Here is a 17,131-nt window from a genome sequence, read left to right as displayed (position 1 = left end):
CTTCCCCTTCCCCTTCCCCTTCCCTTTCCCTTTCCCTTTCCCTTCCCCTTCCCCTGTTGATGCTGTAATCAGTAATTGAAACTCCTCACCAGTATTGACCAAGCAAAGTTTTCTTTGTTGTGCACGTTTCCAACGTTTCCCGACGTTAAATCCATTGCCGTTGGATCAGCTGGTAGATGGAGCAGTGTTTGTGTCTCCACCTGGAGTCAGTGCAAATCAAATGCACAATTTTTGCAGGTGGGTGACTGGAAATGGTCAGGAAAATGTGTGTTCATTAATGTGCCTTGCTAAACCAGACTTCAGACTTTGGTACTGCTGATATTAAAACTGATGTGTTACGAGAGATTTTCTAAACGCTTCTTAGAACAACTCCAGAGGAATTTTTCAGTATTTTCCACTATTAGTCCTGAAGCCCTCCTGCCTCCTCTTCCAGCAGGAGGGAATCCATCTCCCTTTCCCCTCACTGTGTGCAAGTCTCCCCTCCTAAACACTTGTCCTGTTGTCTCACCTGCTCTGATTCCGTTTGGATTGGGAGCTCTGCAGATGGCAAAGTGCTCCATCAATCTGCTGGAGTGATTGGGAATGGTACAGCGAGCACCTGGTGGGAGCCAGCGATTGATTAGATAACAATCTTTGTTTAAAAAAACAGGGATGAGGGCCGGGAAGGCTGAATCCCTTCTGTTCCCAGGTCATTCCAGGGCAGGGATGGCACAAGGGACGCTCAGGTCATTGTGCCACGCTCGCCCTCCCTGAGCTGCCTTCAGCTGGGGTGGAGTTGATTCCACCAGAACAGGTGGAGCCCAAAGTCATGGAATAAATGAATCCAACAGACTTTCTGTGGACTTTTCATGGATGTTTTGCAGGGGTGCTCCACAGACCGTGTGAATGATATCTGCTGTTATAACAAAACTTGGGAAGGGGAGCGGTGCAAATGGAGTTGTGCTGGATAATGTGGGATCTGGGCATGGAATAAGGGGCAGGACGTGCAGCTTCGGGCTGGGGCAGAGTTAATGTTCCTCCCTGCTCTGGGGCTGTGTTTTGGGTTTGTGCCGAACACGGGGTTGATGACACAGAGGTGTTTTGTTAGTGCTGAGCTTGCCCAGAGCCAAGGCCTTTCCTGCCCCTCATACGGCCGTGCTGGGGAGGGATTTGGGAGTGTGTGGGAGGCTGGGAGGAGACCTGGCAGGGACAGGTGACCCCAAGTGACCAATGGGGTATCCCAGAGCATGTGACATAAATGGATGGACGAAGGCGGAAGGAGGGGACATTTGGAATTGATGGTGTTTCTCTGCTCCGTGTGAAGGGGCCCTGCTCTCCTGGAGGTGCTGAGGACCTGCTTGCCCACAGGAAGCAGGGAATGAATTCCTGGGTTTGCTTTGCTTGCGTGCACGGCTTTTGCTTTCCCTATTAAGCTGTTTATTTCAGCCCACGCGTTTTCTGGCTTTTACCCTTCCGTTCTCTCCCTGTTCCTGCTGTGGGGGGATGAGGGAGCAGCTGTGGGGGGATTGGGGTGACACTGTGAGGACAGGAGGTCTGGAGCCCCAAGGGGAAATCTGGCAGCTGCTTTTAGGACCAGCGACTACTCCAGCAATTCCCAGCATAACCCAGGGCAGCGTTTCCTTCCCAGTCCGTCCCAGCAGCTGGAGTCTCTGGCCTGTCAGGGTGCTGCTGTGTGCTGGTGAGACAGGACATGTGTGCAGTGTCATGTTCCTGGGCTGTCACATTTCTCCCTGGAAGGGGTTTTGCTGTTACCTGGAGCTGGATGTTTCCTGGGTGTTTTCGCTGCCGCTGTCAGAGCTGCTCGGAGCTCGGTGTTGGAGGGATGTGCTCTCCACAGGCTCGGCCATGGATTACAAACCCAAAGGATGATAAAGCTGGAAGGACTTTCTTCAAAGAGGGCTGGAGGAGAGGAGGGAATGTGCCAGTGGAGGTGACAGGTGGCATCCCAACATCGGGGTGAGGCAGAATGAACGTCCACCCCAGTGTCCAGCTGGGATTGGACTCAGTGTCCAGTTTTTGATTTGGCACTTCTGGACAGATGTGGCACAGCTGGGCAGAGTCCAGAACCCCACCAGGGGGTCAGAACCATCACTGAAGAGGGAAGCATTGAACAGATTGGGCTCATTTATTCCGTAGTGGTGCTTTCCCACATTTTTGCGTGTTCCCTTTCTTCCCTTTCACATATTCCCAGAGGCTTCACGAGCTGCAGGGTGAACATCCCCTGTCTGGGGAGAATGAACCTTTCTCTGAGGCCACGTGGGGAGGAGAAAATACCATGGTCTGAAGGAATAACGGGATGGATCTGACATGGAGGAAAGGCAGAGCTGGGGTGATTTTGTCCAGGCTTTTCCTAATCTGAAACACAAAGGTGTCATCTGGAAGACACACTGGGAATGCTGTGGGCTGACAGAGCAGTGTGGTGGTGCCTGAGGATGGGGCAGAGACACCTGGAATTTCCAAACTCCCTTTTCCTGTGTGGGTGTTGTGGTTTTCAGGTGTGTGGTGGCTCAGTTGGAGCTTTTGTGGAATCCCAAACATGTGTAGGAAATTCTCGTCATTTTCCAAGACAGTATTTTTGGTTGGGAAAGGAAGGGAGAGCACACGTGGGGAAATCTAAATATGTTTTCACTTCTTTTGTTCCTCTCTTTTTCCTTGGGAAGGCCTTAAAATGGAATTGCTGGGCTGGAGCAGTGCCTGGGTGTGGGAGCTCTGCAGTAACAGCCTGGACAGCACTAAAAGGGACAAAGTGATGGCAGGGGGGAGTGAGGGACTCCTGGACTGGGAGGGAAGGGTTGTGTGTGCCCAGAGACCCGTGGTGTTTTTGGGATCTGCGGAGTTGTGCCGTCCTGCTGGAAGCTCCCAGCCTGCAGCTGAGCTGAGCTGGGGCTTTGGGTTCTTCCTGGGCTTGGCAGTGCTGGCACGAGCTGAATTCAGAACAAATGCACTTTCTGTGCCCTTGCAGTGCCCGGCTCATCACTCCCCTTGCTCAGGGGGAAGCAGGCCCGGGCTATCTGAGATGTAAATCAGCCCCTTGATGATGCTCTTGGATCCGCGGGCTTTTGATTAAGTTATAGTTAATGGAATGACTCTGCATTATTTATTACCCAGCAGGCTTTGATGGGAGACTGGAGGTTAAGCTCCAGCTCGGAGAAGGTGAATCCTGAGGGCAGCAAGGCTTTGATTGATCCGGGGTGGAGGTGCTTTCCCTGTTTGCTCACTGAAATTGGGTGAGGCGGAGAGTCAGAGCCGGGCTGGGAGTCAACTACTCCGTGTTTGTGATCAGCTGTAATGACTTGGTAAAGCACCTTGTAAGGAGGCATCTTTAGTGCCTGATAAATGATTCACAACAGTAAACAACGGGCAAAGGAACCTTTTCCCTATTTAGAAGGCGGTGCAAACAATGAAAGGAGTCGGCGCGTGTGGGTTTGGAGGGCTCCGAGCAGCTGGAGGGCTCTGTGAGGTGAGCAAACCTCGGAGGTGCTGCTGGGCAGGCAGGATTTGCCCCTGGTGTTTCAGCGTTTGTGTGGCTGCAGGATGTGGGTTTCAGTTCTCCTGGGGAGAGGTTTTGGATGCGCCCGTGTTTGGTGGAATGGCTGTAGAACAACACGGAGTAACAGCATTTCTGTGTGAGGAGCAGTAACTAAAGCAAATGGCAATGCCCCAAACTGCTGCATTAGGGAGGAGGCAGCCATGGATCCTCAATAAATGATGCTGCTGAGAGCAAGGCACTGTGCATGATTTGATATTTGTTCCCACTGAATTGTGCAGTGACCATGCATCAGTGTTTGCTAAATTAGATTTCGTTTCTGCTGAGGAGCAAAGTGCAGCAACTTGTATTTTAGGAAGCACTTCAGAGAGGAATTCAGTCTCCCTGTCTCTCAAGCGTTGCTTCCTTGGATAAGAACGTGGTGTAAACCAACAGCTACAATTCTTCCTTGGTTTACAGCACCCCGGATCTGGCCTGGGATTTAAGTTTAAGGAATTGAAAGTAGGTGGAAGATGACTTTTTCCCTACTCATTTCCTTTGCACTTGTCATGTCAGACAACGCCTTTGTTATTGTGTTTACCTCTGACAGCTTGGTGGAGGTTTGTAGTGACACAGTTTGGATGTTCAGGTTTATCTCAATCTGGAGCTGCTGGAATTCCCCCTTCAGGCAGGGGCTGGGGGGGAGCAGCAGCCAGGGCAGCTCATTCCTGGCCTCAAGTTTTGCTTATTTGAAGGGAATAACAAAATCCTGTTGCTGCGAATGTTCCTGAATGGTTGAGTCTCCTGGTTTTCATGCACATAACCTGGTGGGTTTGAGTGCCACCATTGCCACCTCTGGGACACTGAGGACATTGGGAACCAGTGGATGTTGCCCCACTGCAGTGACTGGGGTGAACTGGTGCTGCCCCAGAGCCCAGCCAGCCCTGCTGCTTTAGGGCCGCTCTAAAGCTGCACTGACTGGCACCAGAATGGTCCTGGCTTGTGTGTCGAGGTGAGTTTGGATTTACAGTGGAACTGAAGCTCCCACGAGTCTCTGGCTCCACTCCTGGAGCTTGTCCTGTCAGAAGAACTCTGCTTTGGAGGACGAGGATGTTGTTGCTGCTCCTGCCATCCTTCCTTTCTCTTCACGGCAGCCCCACAACGAAGCTTGGGGAGTTTGGAACTCTCCTCTGTTCAGCTGATATTACTTATTTTTCACTGCAGTGTCTGGTCACGTTAAGTTCTGTACCGTGGGGATTAACCGTGTGGTACAAACTGCTGTGGGCAGCCCGTGGCTCAGAGCTGCAGCTCTTCTGTGAGAGTACTGCAGAGTAAATATTCCATTGTTTCCCTCATGAGGAGCCCAGGGTGAAGCCAGTTAGTCTGGGGATTGTTCAGAGAGTGGCTCTTGCACAGAGGAACTGTTGGAAATGGAGACTTGGTTCAGTTGGTTAAACCAACGTGTAAAAGAATTGAAAAACTGAGTCACCATCAGTGAATTATCATTGGTGGTGTCCCAGACCAAGATGTTTTCCCAAAGTCACATTGGTTTCCTTAAAGGACTCAATGATTTTGGAGGTCTTTTCCAGCCTAAATGACTCTGTGATTCCTTGGGCTGTGGTTTTTCCCTGCCTTAGGTTGTGATCCCTTTGGAGAAGGGCTCTGAGCAGTGCCAGGCGTGGGAACGCCGTCGTCCTTGTCTGGAAGTTGCAGTGCCGCGGCAGTGAAGCAGCACTGATGGATTCTTTATGGGGATACACTCCCAATAAACCACTCTCCGGAATTGAGAGGGGCAGGAGGTGTTGGCAGAGCCCAGCTTGGGATCAGCTCTGCTTTCACTCCGTCACAAATCGGACAAATGCCCACAAACCCATCCCTGTGATGAAGCCGGGGGGTGTCACACCCTCTGGAATGTGAGCCCACGGATAAGAGATTAGGAGCTGGAATATCTACAGAAACACACCTGAGCTGAGGTTAAAAGCAAGGCTGGGAGGGGGGGCTGATGCAGCATTGCCCTCTCTGGGTGAGGAGTTGGAGGTGCCTCGTGTCAGACTTTGGGTTGGGGAGAATGTGCCAGAAATTTTGGGAGAATTGTCCTCTGTCAACCCCAAATCCACCTGGAACTTCCCAGCACAGGCACCGGTGCTGCCCTTTCATATCTTTCTACTTATTTGTGCTCCCGGGCCAAAGGGATGAAGGGAATTGTTCTTGCAATCTTCAGAGGAGAAATTTTGAATTTTAGATAAGGTTTTGTCAATCAAGGCTGAGCTGAACTAACTCAGACCTGGAAGCAAATGATAGAACACATAAATTCCCTCAGCTTCCCGGATTTCTTTCCTTGCCTGATGACTTTTTCCAGCAATGTCCAATCTAAATGAAGTTCCCTGCTATTACAGCTATTACAGAATATATTACTGCCCAGTTTGGCAGCTTTTGCAAAGCTGTTCTTTGTTTGCAATAAGCAATTTTCTTCTATCTGTGCCCAGAGCACCTCTGGGTCAACATCGTGAACATGCAAGTATTTCAGTAGATTGATTGGATGCATCATAAAACTCTGTCTTATTTTTCTATTATTTATTTGTTCTTTCAGAGAGATTTATGTCCATTTGTGGCACTGGTTGTGCAGGGATGGGCTGAGTTGGTGGATTTTGGAGCTTCCGTATGACCTTGGAAGCGTTTGGAACACGATGTCTCTGACCTTGAATTTATTTCCTGAGCTTCATGCAGCCTTGGTAGCTTCTATACCATCAGGAAATGGAGAGACACAGCCTCTTTAATTTCCCATTTGCCTTAAGTTGTTCTGATGAACTCATGATTAAAATAAAAATGAGCAGGAGGGACAGTTCAATATCCCCCTGCTGCCTATTGAGCGTCGCTGTGGTTGGAGAAAGGATTCGATTGAATTGGAGAACCGAGCTCGTGGATCCTTGGTTGTTAAAACAAACTGGGGTTCATTTTACTTCTCTGTGATCACAGGAATATTCCCAGTCCTGTGCAGCTTTCTGGCACTGAGCAAATGGCTTTTCCAGTGAACTCCCCAAGATAAGTGGAGCCCAAGTGGAGGAGGGAGGTGGATTCTTCTCTAATGTAGTGACAAAAAGCCCTGAGAGAGGCAGGTGCCAGATGCTATGGAAATGCAAAATACTCCAGTTAAGGAATCCTCCCTCACTTTTAATCCCTGGTGGATTGTGGGGCTGTCCTGCCTCTCATTGATACAATGAACGTGCTACAAAAAGATTCCCTGGGTAGTAAATGGGATGGGCCGTTTTAGATTCATAAAACCGCGAACTCCGTCTTGCAGGGAGAAGTTCCACGGAGCGTTTTTTGCACCCAAAGTAGGTCAATCTAATTATAATTGGCTTTAATGAGCACCACTCTGCAGCTCTGTACCTGTAGCTGCTTGGCACTCAGAAGTGCAAATGCCTTTGCTGCCTTTGAAAAAAAAAAAGGCAAGGAGAAATCAAAGAAGTAATTTCTACTCTGATGCATTTCGACTTGAAAGCCTCTGTTGTCCCCATCAGCGGGGTAAACAATCCAGCATGGGTGGGAAGAGCTGGAGCAGAGGCAGGGATCAGCAGCTCAGAGGATAAAGGTGAAACTCTGATTTTGGGCCACGAGATTGACCCTTCCATCTGTCTGGAATTGGGCTTTGTGTGGAGGAATTCTTCCAGTAAGGCAGGGAGGGTTGTACCAGTTCAGAGTGAATTTGTGCCTCCAAAGACATCCAGGCAGAGTAACAGTGAAGGGAGAGGAAAACACTAAAGGGAATTTGTCATTTAGGCTTTTCCCAAAATACATTCATGTACCTATGTCCCCAGAGAGAAGAAAATCTCATATATCCTGTAACTGTACATCGTGGCAGTGGATCTTTGTCTTTGGCATGCGGTGTTCCCAGGTACTGCTTTGGGCAGGGGAAATGGATTTGAGATTTGAGGGAAGTTTTAGGTGTTCCACTGGTGTTACAGGAGGGGTTTTGCTCTCAGAAGATGCAGCTTTGCAGCAGCTCCTCAGAAATACTGATTGAAGGTGTTTGCTGTGTGTTGAGCCAGACCTTGAGCACAAACCTTTCAGAACTGGCTGAGAGGGACCAGCAGCCCTCCAAGGCAGGGTCTGGCCAACAATTTCTTTGGTGTCCCCCTATCAGGTCTGATAGGGGTGGGGGGTGGTGCTGCTGCTGTCTCCTATCCCAGTGAACCATTCCCAGAATCATGGAATGGTCAGGGTTGGAAGGCACCTTAGAGGATGGTTTGTTGGGTCAAACCTTGCACTGTGTCCTGCTCTTTCTGGGGTCAGGACAGGTTTATTCCTGACCTTTGGCCATGCAGGTTTCAGGCAGCCTTGGCCAGTGGTGCTGTGGTGGCCCAGCCCCTCACTCCATGTGCATCCATTCTGCTTTCCCAGGGTGAGGGATGTGGCACTGCCTGCACACTCCAGCCCTTCTTCTGCCTCTTGTCCAGGTGGAATTGAGGGAGAAGGAGACAGTCAGCTCTGGCATCATCCCTGTGCTGTTCTGTGACCCAGCAGGGCCTGGCACCTGGCATGGGTGAAATCCCAAATGCATGGAGCGGGATGGGGAGAACGCTGGGTTTTGTGGTGGGCTGGGGAAGGGGGGCTGAGGAGGGAGCTGTCCCCAGGGACAGGCAGCTGTGCTCACAGCTGGTGGGAGCAGAGCCCAGGATGTGTCTGGGGGTCTGGGCTCCACATGCCTGCAGGGAGGAAGCCACAATTTCATCCTTAGATTCTACTTTTCTCTGTTTCCTGGGACAAAGAAACCCAGTGGGAAGAACCCTGTGTGGTTCATGGGGATGGTGAGGACATTCACTGTTCACCTGACACCCTCTGACTTTGTGCTTTTGTCTTTTCTCTTGCCAGCCCAGAACTGCAGTCACACATTGCAGGGCCCAAACGGGACAATACAGAGCCCAGGCTTTCCCTATGGATACCCCAATTATGCAAACTGCACGTGGACAATCACTGCTGAGGAGCAGAACAGGATACAGCTTGTTTTCCAGTCCTTTGCATTAGAGGAAGATTTTGATGTATTATCCATCTACGATGGGCTGCCTCAGCAGGGGAATCTGAGAACGAGGTACAGTGTTCATTACAGTGATGTTTATAAACATGTCCCCCCTTCCTGCTGCTGGGATTAAATCTCGCCTTGGATGTTTATGCTGCAATAAACTGGGAGTGTTTCTCCATGAGCAGTTCTTACAGTTGTTTTGATTTCTTATCTCTGATAAGGCTTGAAATGTTTCTCTGAATGCCTGACAGTAGTGATTTATCAAGAGTCATCCTAGACATCCAGAGTTAATTAGGAAATGGAGCAGGAGGGAAGCAGAGTTAATGTGCAGAGAGCTTCCCTGAGACCAGACGAGACTCTCAGAGTGGGAGGATGGGCCGTGGGGTTCAGTGATAGCTCTGCCAAAGGCTTTGTGGGTTTTCCCCCAAAATCTGGGCTATTCCTTAACCCAGAGTCCATCCAGCAGCAGGACGGGGCGTATTCCCTCACATCTGTTGGACCTCCAGGGCTAAGACACGTTCAGTAACCCGCTTTAGTAGGAAAACTCTCCATGGCTTCTCAAATGACACTTCCAGTGTTCCTAAAAAGTTTCGTGGGAGGCTGATTTGGATGCGTTGCTGTGGCAGCAGATGCTCCATGAGGTGTCAGACGTGTGAGCAGCCGTGATCTCAGCCCTCCAGATGAAACCAGCCGGGTGGCTGGGGACACGGCTGCTGGTGCTGCTGGCAGCTCCAGCCTGACAGTAATGCATTCAAAACCTCATGGAGCAGTGGCAGCATCCAGCCTCTGAATGCCTGGCGAGAGTGCTGGAGCCCTGGCAATCGATTTTCCTTCCAGCCACTTGAGTTCAGGACAAATCCTTTGACCTCAGTGTCTTGTCTAACCCGAGTGGAGCATCTGAGCTGCACCCTGGTGGAAATCAGCTCTTTATGTAGATGATTTCAGTTATGCAAATAAGTCATCTCTTCATCTCGCAACTGTGCTTGAGAATCACGTTAATTACGGGGCCTCAGCCTTTAATCAGGAGGTTCAGTGCTTTGCTTTGGGGATAATGGAAAGGTGGAAAATTGGGGGGAAAACTCGGCTCAGGAAACTTTGTCTGGTGAGAAGTTAATGCTGCTCTGAGATACTCGCAAGAATATTGTGGTTGTAAATAGAAGTAGCAGAAAGGGACCTCCCAAGGCTGAGCTGGGGGAAGGTGAGGAGGCAGAAAACGTCCTCCCTCTGCATCCCTGGTGAAGCTCAGGTGCAGCTTGGGCAGGTGAATGTGAGCTGGGGAATGGGACCAGCAGCAAAAGGCACGTGGGGATGTTTCATGTGGGATGAGGGGTTCGGGAAGTGGAGTGTGTTTAGGGCAGGAAAGTGAAATAAAGAGGGGAAATAAAGAGGGGGATTTCTAGAGGTCTGAAAGCACTTAGAGAGGGCTTAGCAAAGTAGAAGATGAACTCATGGTGGACATTTGCTTTCTTCCCTTGGAACATTTCTGGATCAGTAACTTCAAAACCTGGAGTTGGCGCCTTTGGGCTGTTTCGTGTCGCGCTTCTTTGTTCACCAATTTTAGAGTTTGGGCAATGCTCTGAGGCACAGGGTGGGACTGTTGGGGGGTCCCCTGATCCTTGTGGATCCCTTCCACCTCAGGAGATCCCAGATACGATTTTTGGTGCATCAATGTCACCTCATTAAACTCCGTTGCCTAACACTGGGTTACTTTTTTCCCCTTCTTACTCCCTTTTTTCCCTTTCCCATCGCCATCAATTTTGCTTTTTTTTCCCTGCCTGCTTTCCAGATGTTCTCAATTCATCACTGAGGCGCGGCCTTGAAGATGGATGGCCACGTGTCACTCATCAGAGCTCACCCAAAACGAGCTGTGAGCAAGGGGAGAGGAAGGGACAACGGATTGCTTTGCTTCTTCCCTTCTCAAACTTGCATCTCTGAGCATCAGTGATACATTTCAGGTCCCTCCCAACCCAGACCATTCCAGGATTTCCTGGGAAGGGGTTAATGTTGTGTTCATCGTGTGCTGGCAAACACCCTCTTGTCTTGCAATTTAATGTGGTGTGAAGGTTCCCTAATAGAATAAGAGCAGCCCTAATCCAATGAGGCGTTTGCTAATAAACAGCTTTACTGGATATTAGGGAATTTGCGTTGCGTGTTTGTGATGAGGACGTGAATATTAAATGGGTTTCAGTGCCTTAATTTAGACATGCAGGGCTGTTGTCATTTCTCAGTGCCATGACTTTGCTTTGTTTGCTAAAATCAGAGCTCATTTTCAAGTCTTTGCTATTTCAGCTTCTCTCGAATTATTGGGTTTTTAGAATCCTGGAGTGGGTTGGGTTGGAAAGGAACTTAAATTCCATCTCATTCCATCCCCTGCCATGGGCTGGGGCACCTTCCACTATCCCAGGTTGCTCCAAGCTGGCCTTGGACACTTCCAGGGATGAGGTAGCCACAGCTTCTCTGGGCAGCCTGTGCCAGGGCCTCCCCACCCTCACAGGGAAGGATTTTTTCCGTGTATATAAGCTAAACTTCCCCTTTGTTCGGTTGGAACCCATTCCTCCTTGTCCACTAGAATTTTCCCAGCTTCTTGCTTCCAGCAGGGACCACTGTGGGGGAATTTTCTGTGAAACCTGAGAGCTGTGGTGGCTGCAGATTTTTCTCTTCCTTGATGAAGGACATCAGGATTTGGTTCCTGCCCAGGACTTGCCCTTCTCTTGGGCTCATTACACCAGACCAGACTCTCCCAAATTCTCATCCTTCAAGTTCCCAACTGCTGTGGGATCAGGGAGTCATGGGGAGTCCTGCTCTGACTGTGCAGTTATTCCAGAACAGTCTTTTCCCAGTTCCCATTGTGCCTTGTGATTGTGTCATTGTTCGGAGGTCGCTCCAATCAGGTTCCCTTCCTGATTGCCTTCCCACTGTGCTGGGCTCAGAAGCTCAGCACAGACCTGACTGCAATTTGAATACTTGGGGTTATTTATGGCTCTGAGATTGCTGTGGGGTTTGGGAGACTCTCTGCACCTCTTTGTGTCAGACTCTTGCTCCGTGACGTAACCAGAGTGGGCACGACAGACCCACGTGGCTTCCCCCAGCTTTTTCATCTGCTGGTAATTTGCAGGACGCTTCTAACGTGAGAATCTTAAATCAGTTGCAACTTCCCTGATTTGAAGCTTCAGGCTTGCACCCAGATCCAGGGAAGGCACATTTACAGTCTCCCCGTGAGTCGGGCGCTTCAGCTCCCTAATTCTGTTTTCCCAGTGAGACCCGGTGAATTTACGCTCCAAATGGAAGCGGTCAACTTAGAAAAACAGATTTTTTTCCATTCCAGAGATGTTTAAAACTACGTTGGGAAGCCCAGGGGACACAATATGGGATGTTTCTACCAGGAGAGACTCCTCACTTATAAATGTGCTGAGCAATGCTGGGGTTTCTTAGGCTCTTCCAACCCTTGGGCTTCCCTTGCCGCCTGTTGTGGGCAGGGAACTGTGTCATCCTCTGGTCTCTTTCCTGTTCAAACAAAATGTTTCAGTGATGCTGAGTTTATTTGCCTGAGAAAACGTTTGTTTGAGGCTGTGCATCCAGAGAAAAACAACTCCCAGAGCCGCGGCAGTGCTGGATGTGTTTCCACAGGCGTCGCTCAGAGGTGTTTATTGGCACAGCTGGGAGGAACCTGCCCGTCCTGAGGAGGATTTTGCAGAAATTGCCGTGGCTGCAGAGTGTGCAGAGTCTGGGGAAACGTTTGCAAGTCCTTGCTGCAATGGGGTTCTGTGCAAAGCAGAGAAACCCCGCTGCTGGCACAGGGCCCCGCTGCTCGTGCCGTGCAGCTCCCGTCCCGCATCTCGCAGCATCTCCTGCTCAAGCTGCTTCCAGATCCTCATCCCTCTTCCCTGACAAGGGGCTGAAGAGTGAAGAGAAGGATTGCCATCAATCTGCTCTGTGAGCAGCTCAAAACCACATCTTGGGCCACATTTAATTGACTGAAAGTTTAAGTATTTTGTTTGAACTCCAAAAGGATGTGATCCTGGTGATAAGAGCGGAGTTATCTCTGAGCTGACCTAATTACAGCTGCTCCAGGAATTACCTGCACCTTGCATGTTTCTCTTGATAACCTTTTAATTACTCTCTGAAAAAGCAGCCTGGGTGACTTGTACTTAATTACCAATCAAGAGCACAAAGCTTTTGATCTTAAAAACAGCAAAAGGGAGGAGGAGAGGAAGGGACAAAGGGAACTGGGGAGAGGAGAGAGTTCCCCCAGTGTTCCTGTGGCTTGCAGAGATGCAAATTCGGGATGAAACGACATTCTGGGGTTCATTCCTGGTAAAGAAATTCCTGGAAAAACAGCATTTGTCACCTGGGAATGCACAGAGCTTGTGTTAGGAGTTTGTGTTGAGTCACCTCTGGTCCTGTGACATATTCCTTTGTCACTGCCTCATGTCTCCAAGGTGACTACAGTTCTTTTTGCTAAGGAGAAGGATAAATAAAGCAGAGGGCCAGCTAAATCCGTTGTCACCTTTAGTAAACATCCGAGTCCTACCTCCCTTTCCCCCTCAGCAGAGTCTTTTGTCACTTCCCATTAACTCCATGGGAAAAGAAACACAACAAAACCCCACTTAAATTTATGTTCTCTGCTTTGTCGGATAAAATCCACTTTATTTTTTTTTTCCTCCCTGGGAAGGGACGTGTTTGAGCTGCTCCAGCAGCTCCAGGACCCTTCAGCAGTGTCCCTGTTTTGTTCTGAGGAAGTGCTGAGTGTTTAAACTCCGTCTGCAGGATAATTGATGAAACTGGAGCTGAAAGTCAGGGAGAGGTAATGGAGTTAATGCAACTGCAGCAGGGCTCTGCAATTTCCAGAGGCTCGATTCAGTTTTTCCGTATTTATTAGCAGAGGGTGCATCAGGAGGAGTGGTGAAAGCAGCTGATTCAATCAGAGTGGGAGCTTTTTCCCTGGCACCATGTGGAATGTTGTAGGCTTGGGAGGAGGCTTGGCACGGATATTTTGGCAGCCTCTTCAGAGATGGGGAAGGAGCAGTTTAATCCTGGGTTAGGGGTTGAGGGACCTGCTCTCAGCTCTGCTGTCCCAGGTGTGAGGTGTGGCACACAGGGGGGGTCTCCTCAGGTGTTGCTGTTACTCAAATAATATTTTCTTCCCCAAATTGTTTTTGTTTTCCCCCAAACTGCTGATTAACCACGTTTCTAGGGACAATCTCTCAGCAAAGCCTGACAAACCCCACCCGTGGAAGTGTCCAAGGCCAGCTTGGACAGGGCTTGGAACAACCTGGGGTAGTGGAAGGTGTCCCTGCCCATGGCAGGGGGTGCCATGGGGTGAGATTTAAAATAAAATCCTGGGATTTTATGCCTCTTGCTGCAAATTAAGGTGTGTGAAGTGGATTAAGTGTAGGAAGATTTTCTGTAATTGGGCAGCATCTACTGGATTTTAATTAAGACTCTGCCCTGGAACAGCCTTTGATGGATCTGTGAGCCCTGGCTGCTGCTGGTGGGTGAGGCGGGGGTTTTCTAGGATGAGTTTTAAGTAGTGCATGGAAATTCTGGGGAGGCTCATGGTGTCCTTCATCTTCCATTTCCATGTTGGTGCAGTTCTTTAAAGCCTCCTGTCCCTCTGGCCTGGAGCTGTGGAGGGAAGGGAGGGGTAATGCTGTGAGGTGCCTCCTGTAGGACAGGGCTGGGGTGTCCCCTGGCCTGGCTGAGGCAGCAGCAGGAGCTCGTGGGACTCTGCTGGGGACCTCTCACAGCAGAACACACAAAACTTCCCCCCTCAGCCTCTCCTTGGGGTTCCCCTGCTCTGTGTGACAGCACCGGGATCCCAGGTCATTCCCAGAGCCCAGGGTCGTGTGTTCCTCTCCAGATCCCCCAGCTGATGGTTGGTTTTCCTTCAGGGGAGCTGTTCAGGTGACCCCAGCCCTTGCAGACATCAGGAGATGGTGAGGGCTGGATGTGAGCACTGCAAGCCCTGGAGCGAGGGCTCCAGGTAAATGAGACCTCAGATGGCTCTCAGGGCTCGCTCCTCCTTGTCAGAGATGGCTCATGATAAACACAACTGATGCTCTGCTAAGAAATGCTCTCTGGAGTTCTGTATCGGGTTTATCATCTCTTTGTGCCTCTGTGCAAGAGCTGTGTAAAGTGACAGAGCCACAGCCACCTCGAGTCATTCATTTCAGACACAGCTGCCTTCATTCCTGAGCAGCAGTGACAATCCTAGCACCAGTGGGGAGTTTTTTGGGATCAGAGGGAGCGAGATGAGATTTTTTTAGCAGTGGAGGGGGGGAAATTGAACCAACCCATGGTGCTGGCTTGGTGCTTCTCGTTTTTAGATTGCTCTGGGAGGGAGCAGGGCTGGTGTGAGGAGGGTGAGGGCAGCACAGGGAGGTTTTGGCTGTTGGCTCTTGGTTGGCACCCAGGTGCTCTGTGACGAGGAGGTGGCTCCAGGCTGGCCCTGCTTGGGTAAGAACCTGTCCCAAAGGTCTCTGGACTTAATACAGAACCAGATCTTCAAAGATAAATTCCTTTTTAACCAAGAGATCCTGCCATCAGTGAGCAGGAAGGAACCCCCCTCGTGGGGTTTGGTGCCAGAATGGGCTGGGCAGTGCAGCAGTGGGGGAAAGGCAGAGCACTGGGATGTGCTGGGAATCCCTCCCAGGAGCCGGGATCAGTCCTGCCCAGAGCCCAGGAGCTGCTCTGCTCCCTGGGCAATTCCCTTATCAGCTTTCCCAGCTGGAAAATGTCCTAATCCCAGAAGCACAGAAAGCTGCTGGCCTGAGCACTTCTCCATCCCGCCTTCCTTGCGTTTCAGGCTGTCTCAGACATTTAACCTGTTCTTCGGGCCACAGGACACTGGATTTCTGCACTGGAGAGCTGCTGTGAGCCCTGGGATTCCCAACACCTCCACTGTGGCAACACCTGTTTGTTGTTCCCCACTTGCCCTGTGTTTAGCAGTAAACAAACCTTGTGTGATTTCCAGGGGGTTCCAAGAACTCATTTCTCCCATTTACTCGATTTCACACCCCTGGTGGCTTTTTTTTCTTTTTTTCTTTTTTTTTTTGAAGAAAGACAGAAATAACCCAAATCTGCCAAGTTCTGAATTGAAGCACTGAGCCGTGCTTGGGTTCTATCCAAACTTGTCTTTGTTTACTTGGAATGTCAGCTCGGATTTGCCAGGGGGTGACTGAGATTTGATGAACTTTTCTGTGAATTTGTGTTTTTCTTCTTCGTGGTTTGTCATAACAAGGCTGAGAATAGAGGTGCCAGAGTTGGATTTCATGGAATTGTGGAAGGGTTTGGGTGGGAAAGGACCTAAAAGCTTATCCAGTTCCACCCCCATGGGCAGGGACACCTTCCCCTATCCCAGCTCCTTCCTGTGCCGGGACCCAGAGGCAGCTCTGCAGGTGGGGTCTCACCTGAGCAGGGCAGAGGGGACAAAATCCCACCGCAACCCCAGAAAATCTTGGAAAAATGAGCGTGGAAGGGACACGAGAAAAATAATAAATCACATCCGACTCCAGGGTCTTCCCACTCCATTGCATTGCATGGAAAATCAAATTTATTGAAATTTGATGCTCTGTACCTGTCCCCAGCCTGAGCCGTGAAGGCCTCGTATATCTGAGCTGGCTGTGCTGCCTCTGGGCTCTATAAATAACACTTTTCTAGCAGGAATTGACCCAAACCCTGCTTTAAATGAGTGGAGAAATCCATCCAGGCCGGGATTTATGAGCTCTGTCACTGTCCCCTGAGCCCGTGTTGGTTAATGAAGCTTTGTCAGTGTCAGAGGTAAGCAAAGGGCTCCGGGCCTTGATGGATTGTGCTTGGCTTGGGGAAGGCAGGGAAGTGCAGCTGATTCCTGAGACTGAGAACTGTGCTGGATAAAATTCCTGGGAAAATTGTGGGTGTTTATGGCACTGGGAGAGGTTAAGGGACAGGAAAAACGGGGGGTTTTGCCCCTTGATTGTTACTGTCGTGGTAGGAAAAATAAAAGGTAGTGAATGTCAGAGCCGGTGGATTGGATTAGTTTGGAATCAATTCTCCAGCAGCTGGGATGGCTGGGATGGGATAAAATGGGCCGTGTGGGGTTGGCTGGTGAAACAGGGGAAGATCCAAGGAGTTGCTGGTGCTTGGAGCACTCCTGTGCAGGCGTTTGCTCTGTGCCTGACTCCCAAACAAAAGCAGTTTGCCTCCGAGCACAGATCCCTCCACCAGGCTGGGTAAATCCGAGTGGGAACTGCGGCTGCTGTTCTTGTGTCGCTGCAGGATCCTTTTAAGCTGGTTGAGAGTTGGTTTTATTTGGTCCAGAGCATCATTTCAGCCTTGCAGGGATCCAAATGAAAGGACAACTGTCTCAGTGACACCAGCGAGCTGTGCCTGGCGGACAGAGCTGCCTTTTAAGTGTCTGCAGCGTTTGGGAGCTGGGAGTGCTCTCAGATCATGCTCTGCTTGTTTTATTGATGATTAATGAGAGTGTTCATGTTAATGTGCTCTGAAAAAAAGCTGACATCTCACTGTTACTGCGTTTTTCTTTCATAAATACGGGGAAAATCTAACGGAGCCACTGAGGGAAGAAATTCCTGCCCCAGCCAAGCCTGAGGAAATGCCAGGAGAGAGCGAGCTGGCTCCTCAGGTGTGGCTTTTATCCACCGCCC

General features: G+C 50.1%; 1 protein-coding gene across 1 annotated transcript in view; it reads left to right on the top strand.

Moving 5' to 3' along the window:
• The window catches only part of CSMD2 (CUB and Sushi multiple domains 2), a 304,492-nt gene that overhangs the window by 17,666 nt on the left and 269,695 nt on the right, over positions 1-17,131 (top strand). Inside the window, 1 exon segment of the mRNA XM_017736114.1 lies at positions 8,339-8,555. Coding sequence (XP_017591603.1) covers positions 8,339-8,555 — 217 coding nt within the window.

This window comes from Corvus brachyrhynchos, unplaced genomic scaffold, assembly GCF_000691975.1.
Source record: "Corvus brachyrhynchos isolate BGI_N302 unplaced genomic scaffold, ASM69197v1 scaffold65, whole genome shotgun sequence".
NCBI lineage: Eukaryota > Metazoa > Chordata > Aves > Passeriformes > Corvidae > Corvus > Corvus brachyrhynchos.
This window is presented reverse-complemented; position numbering and strand designations above follow the sequence as displayed.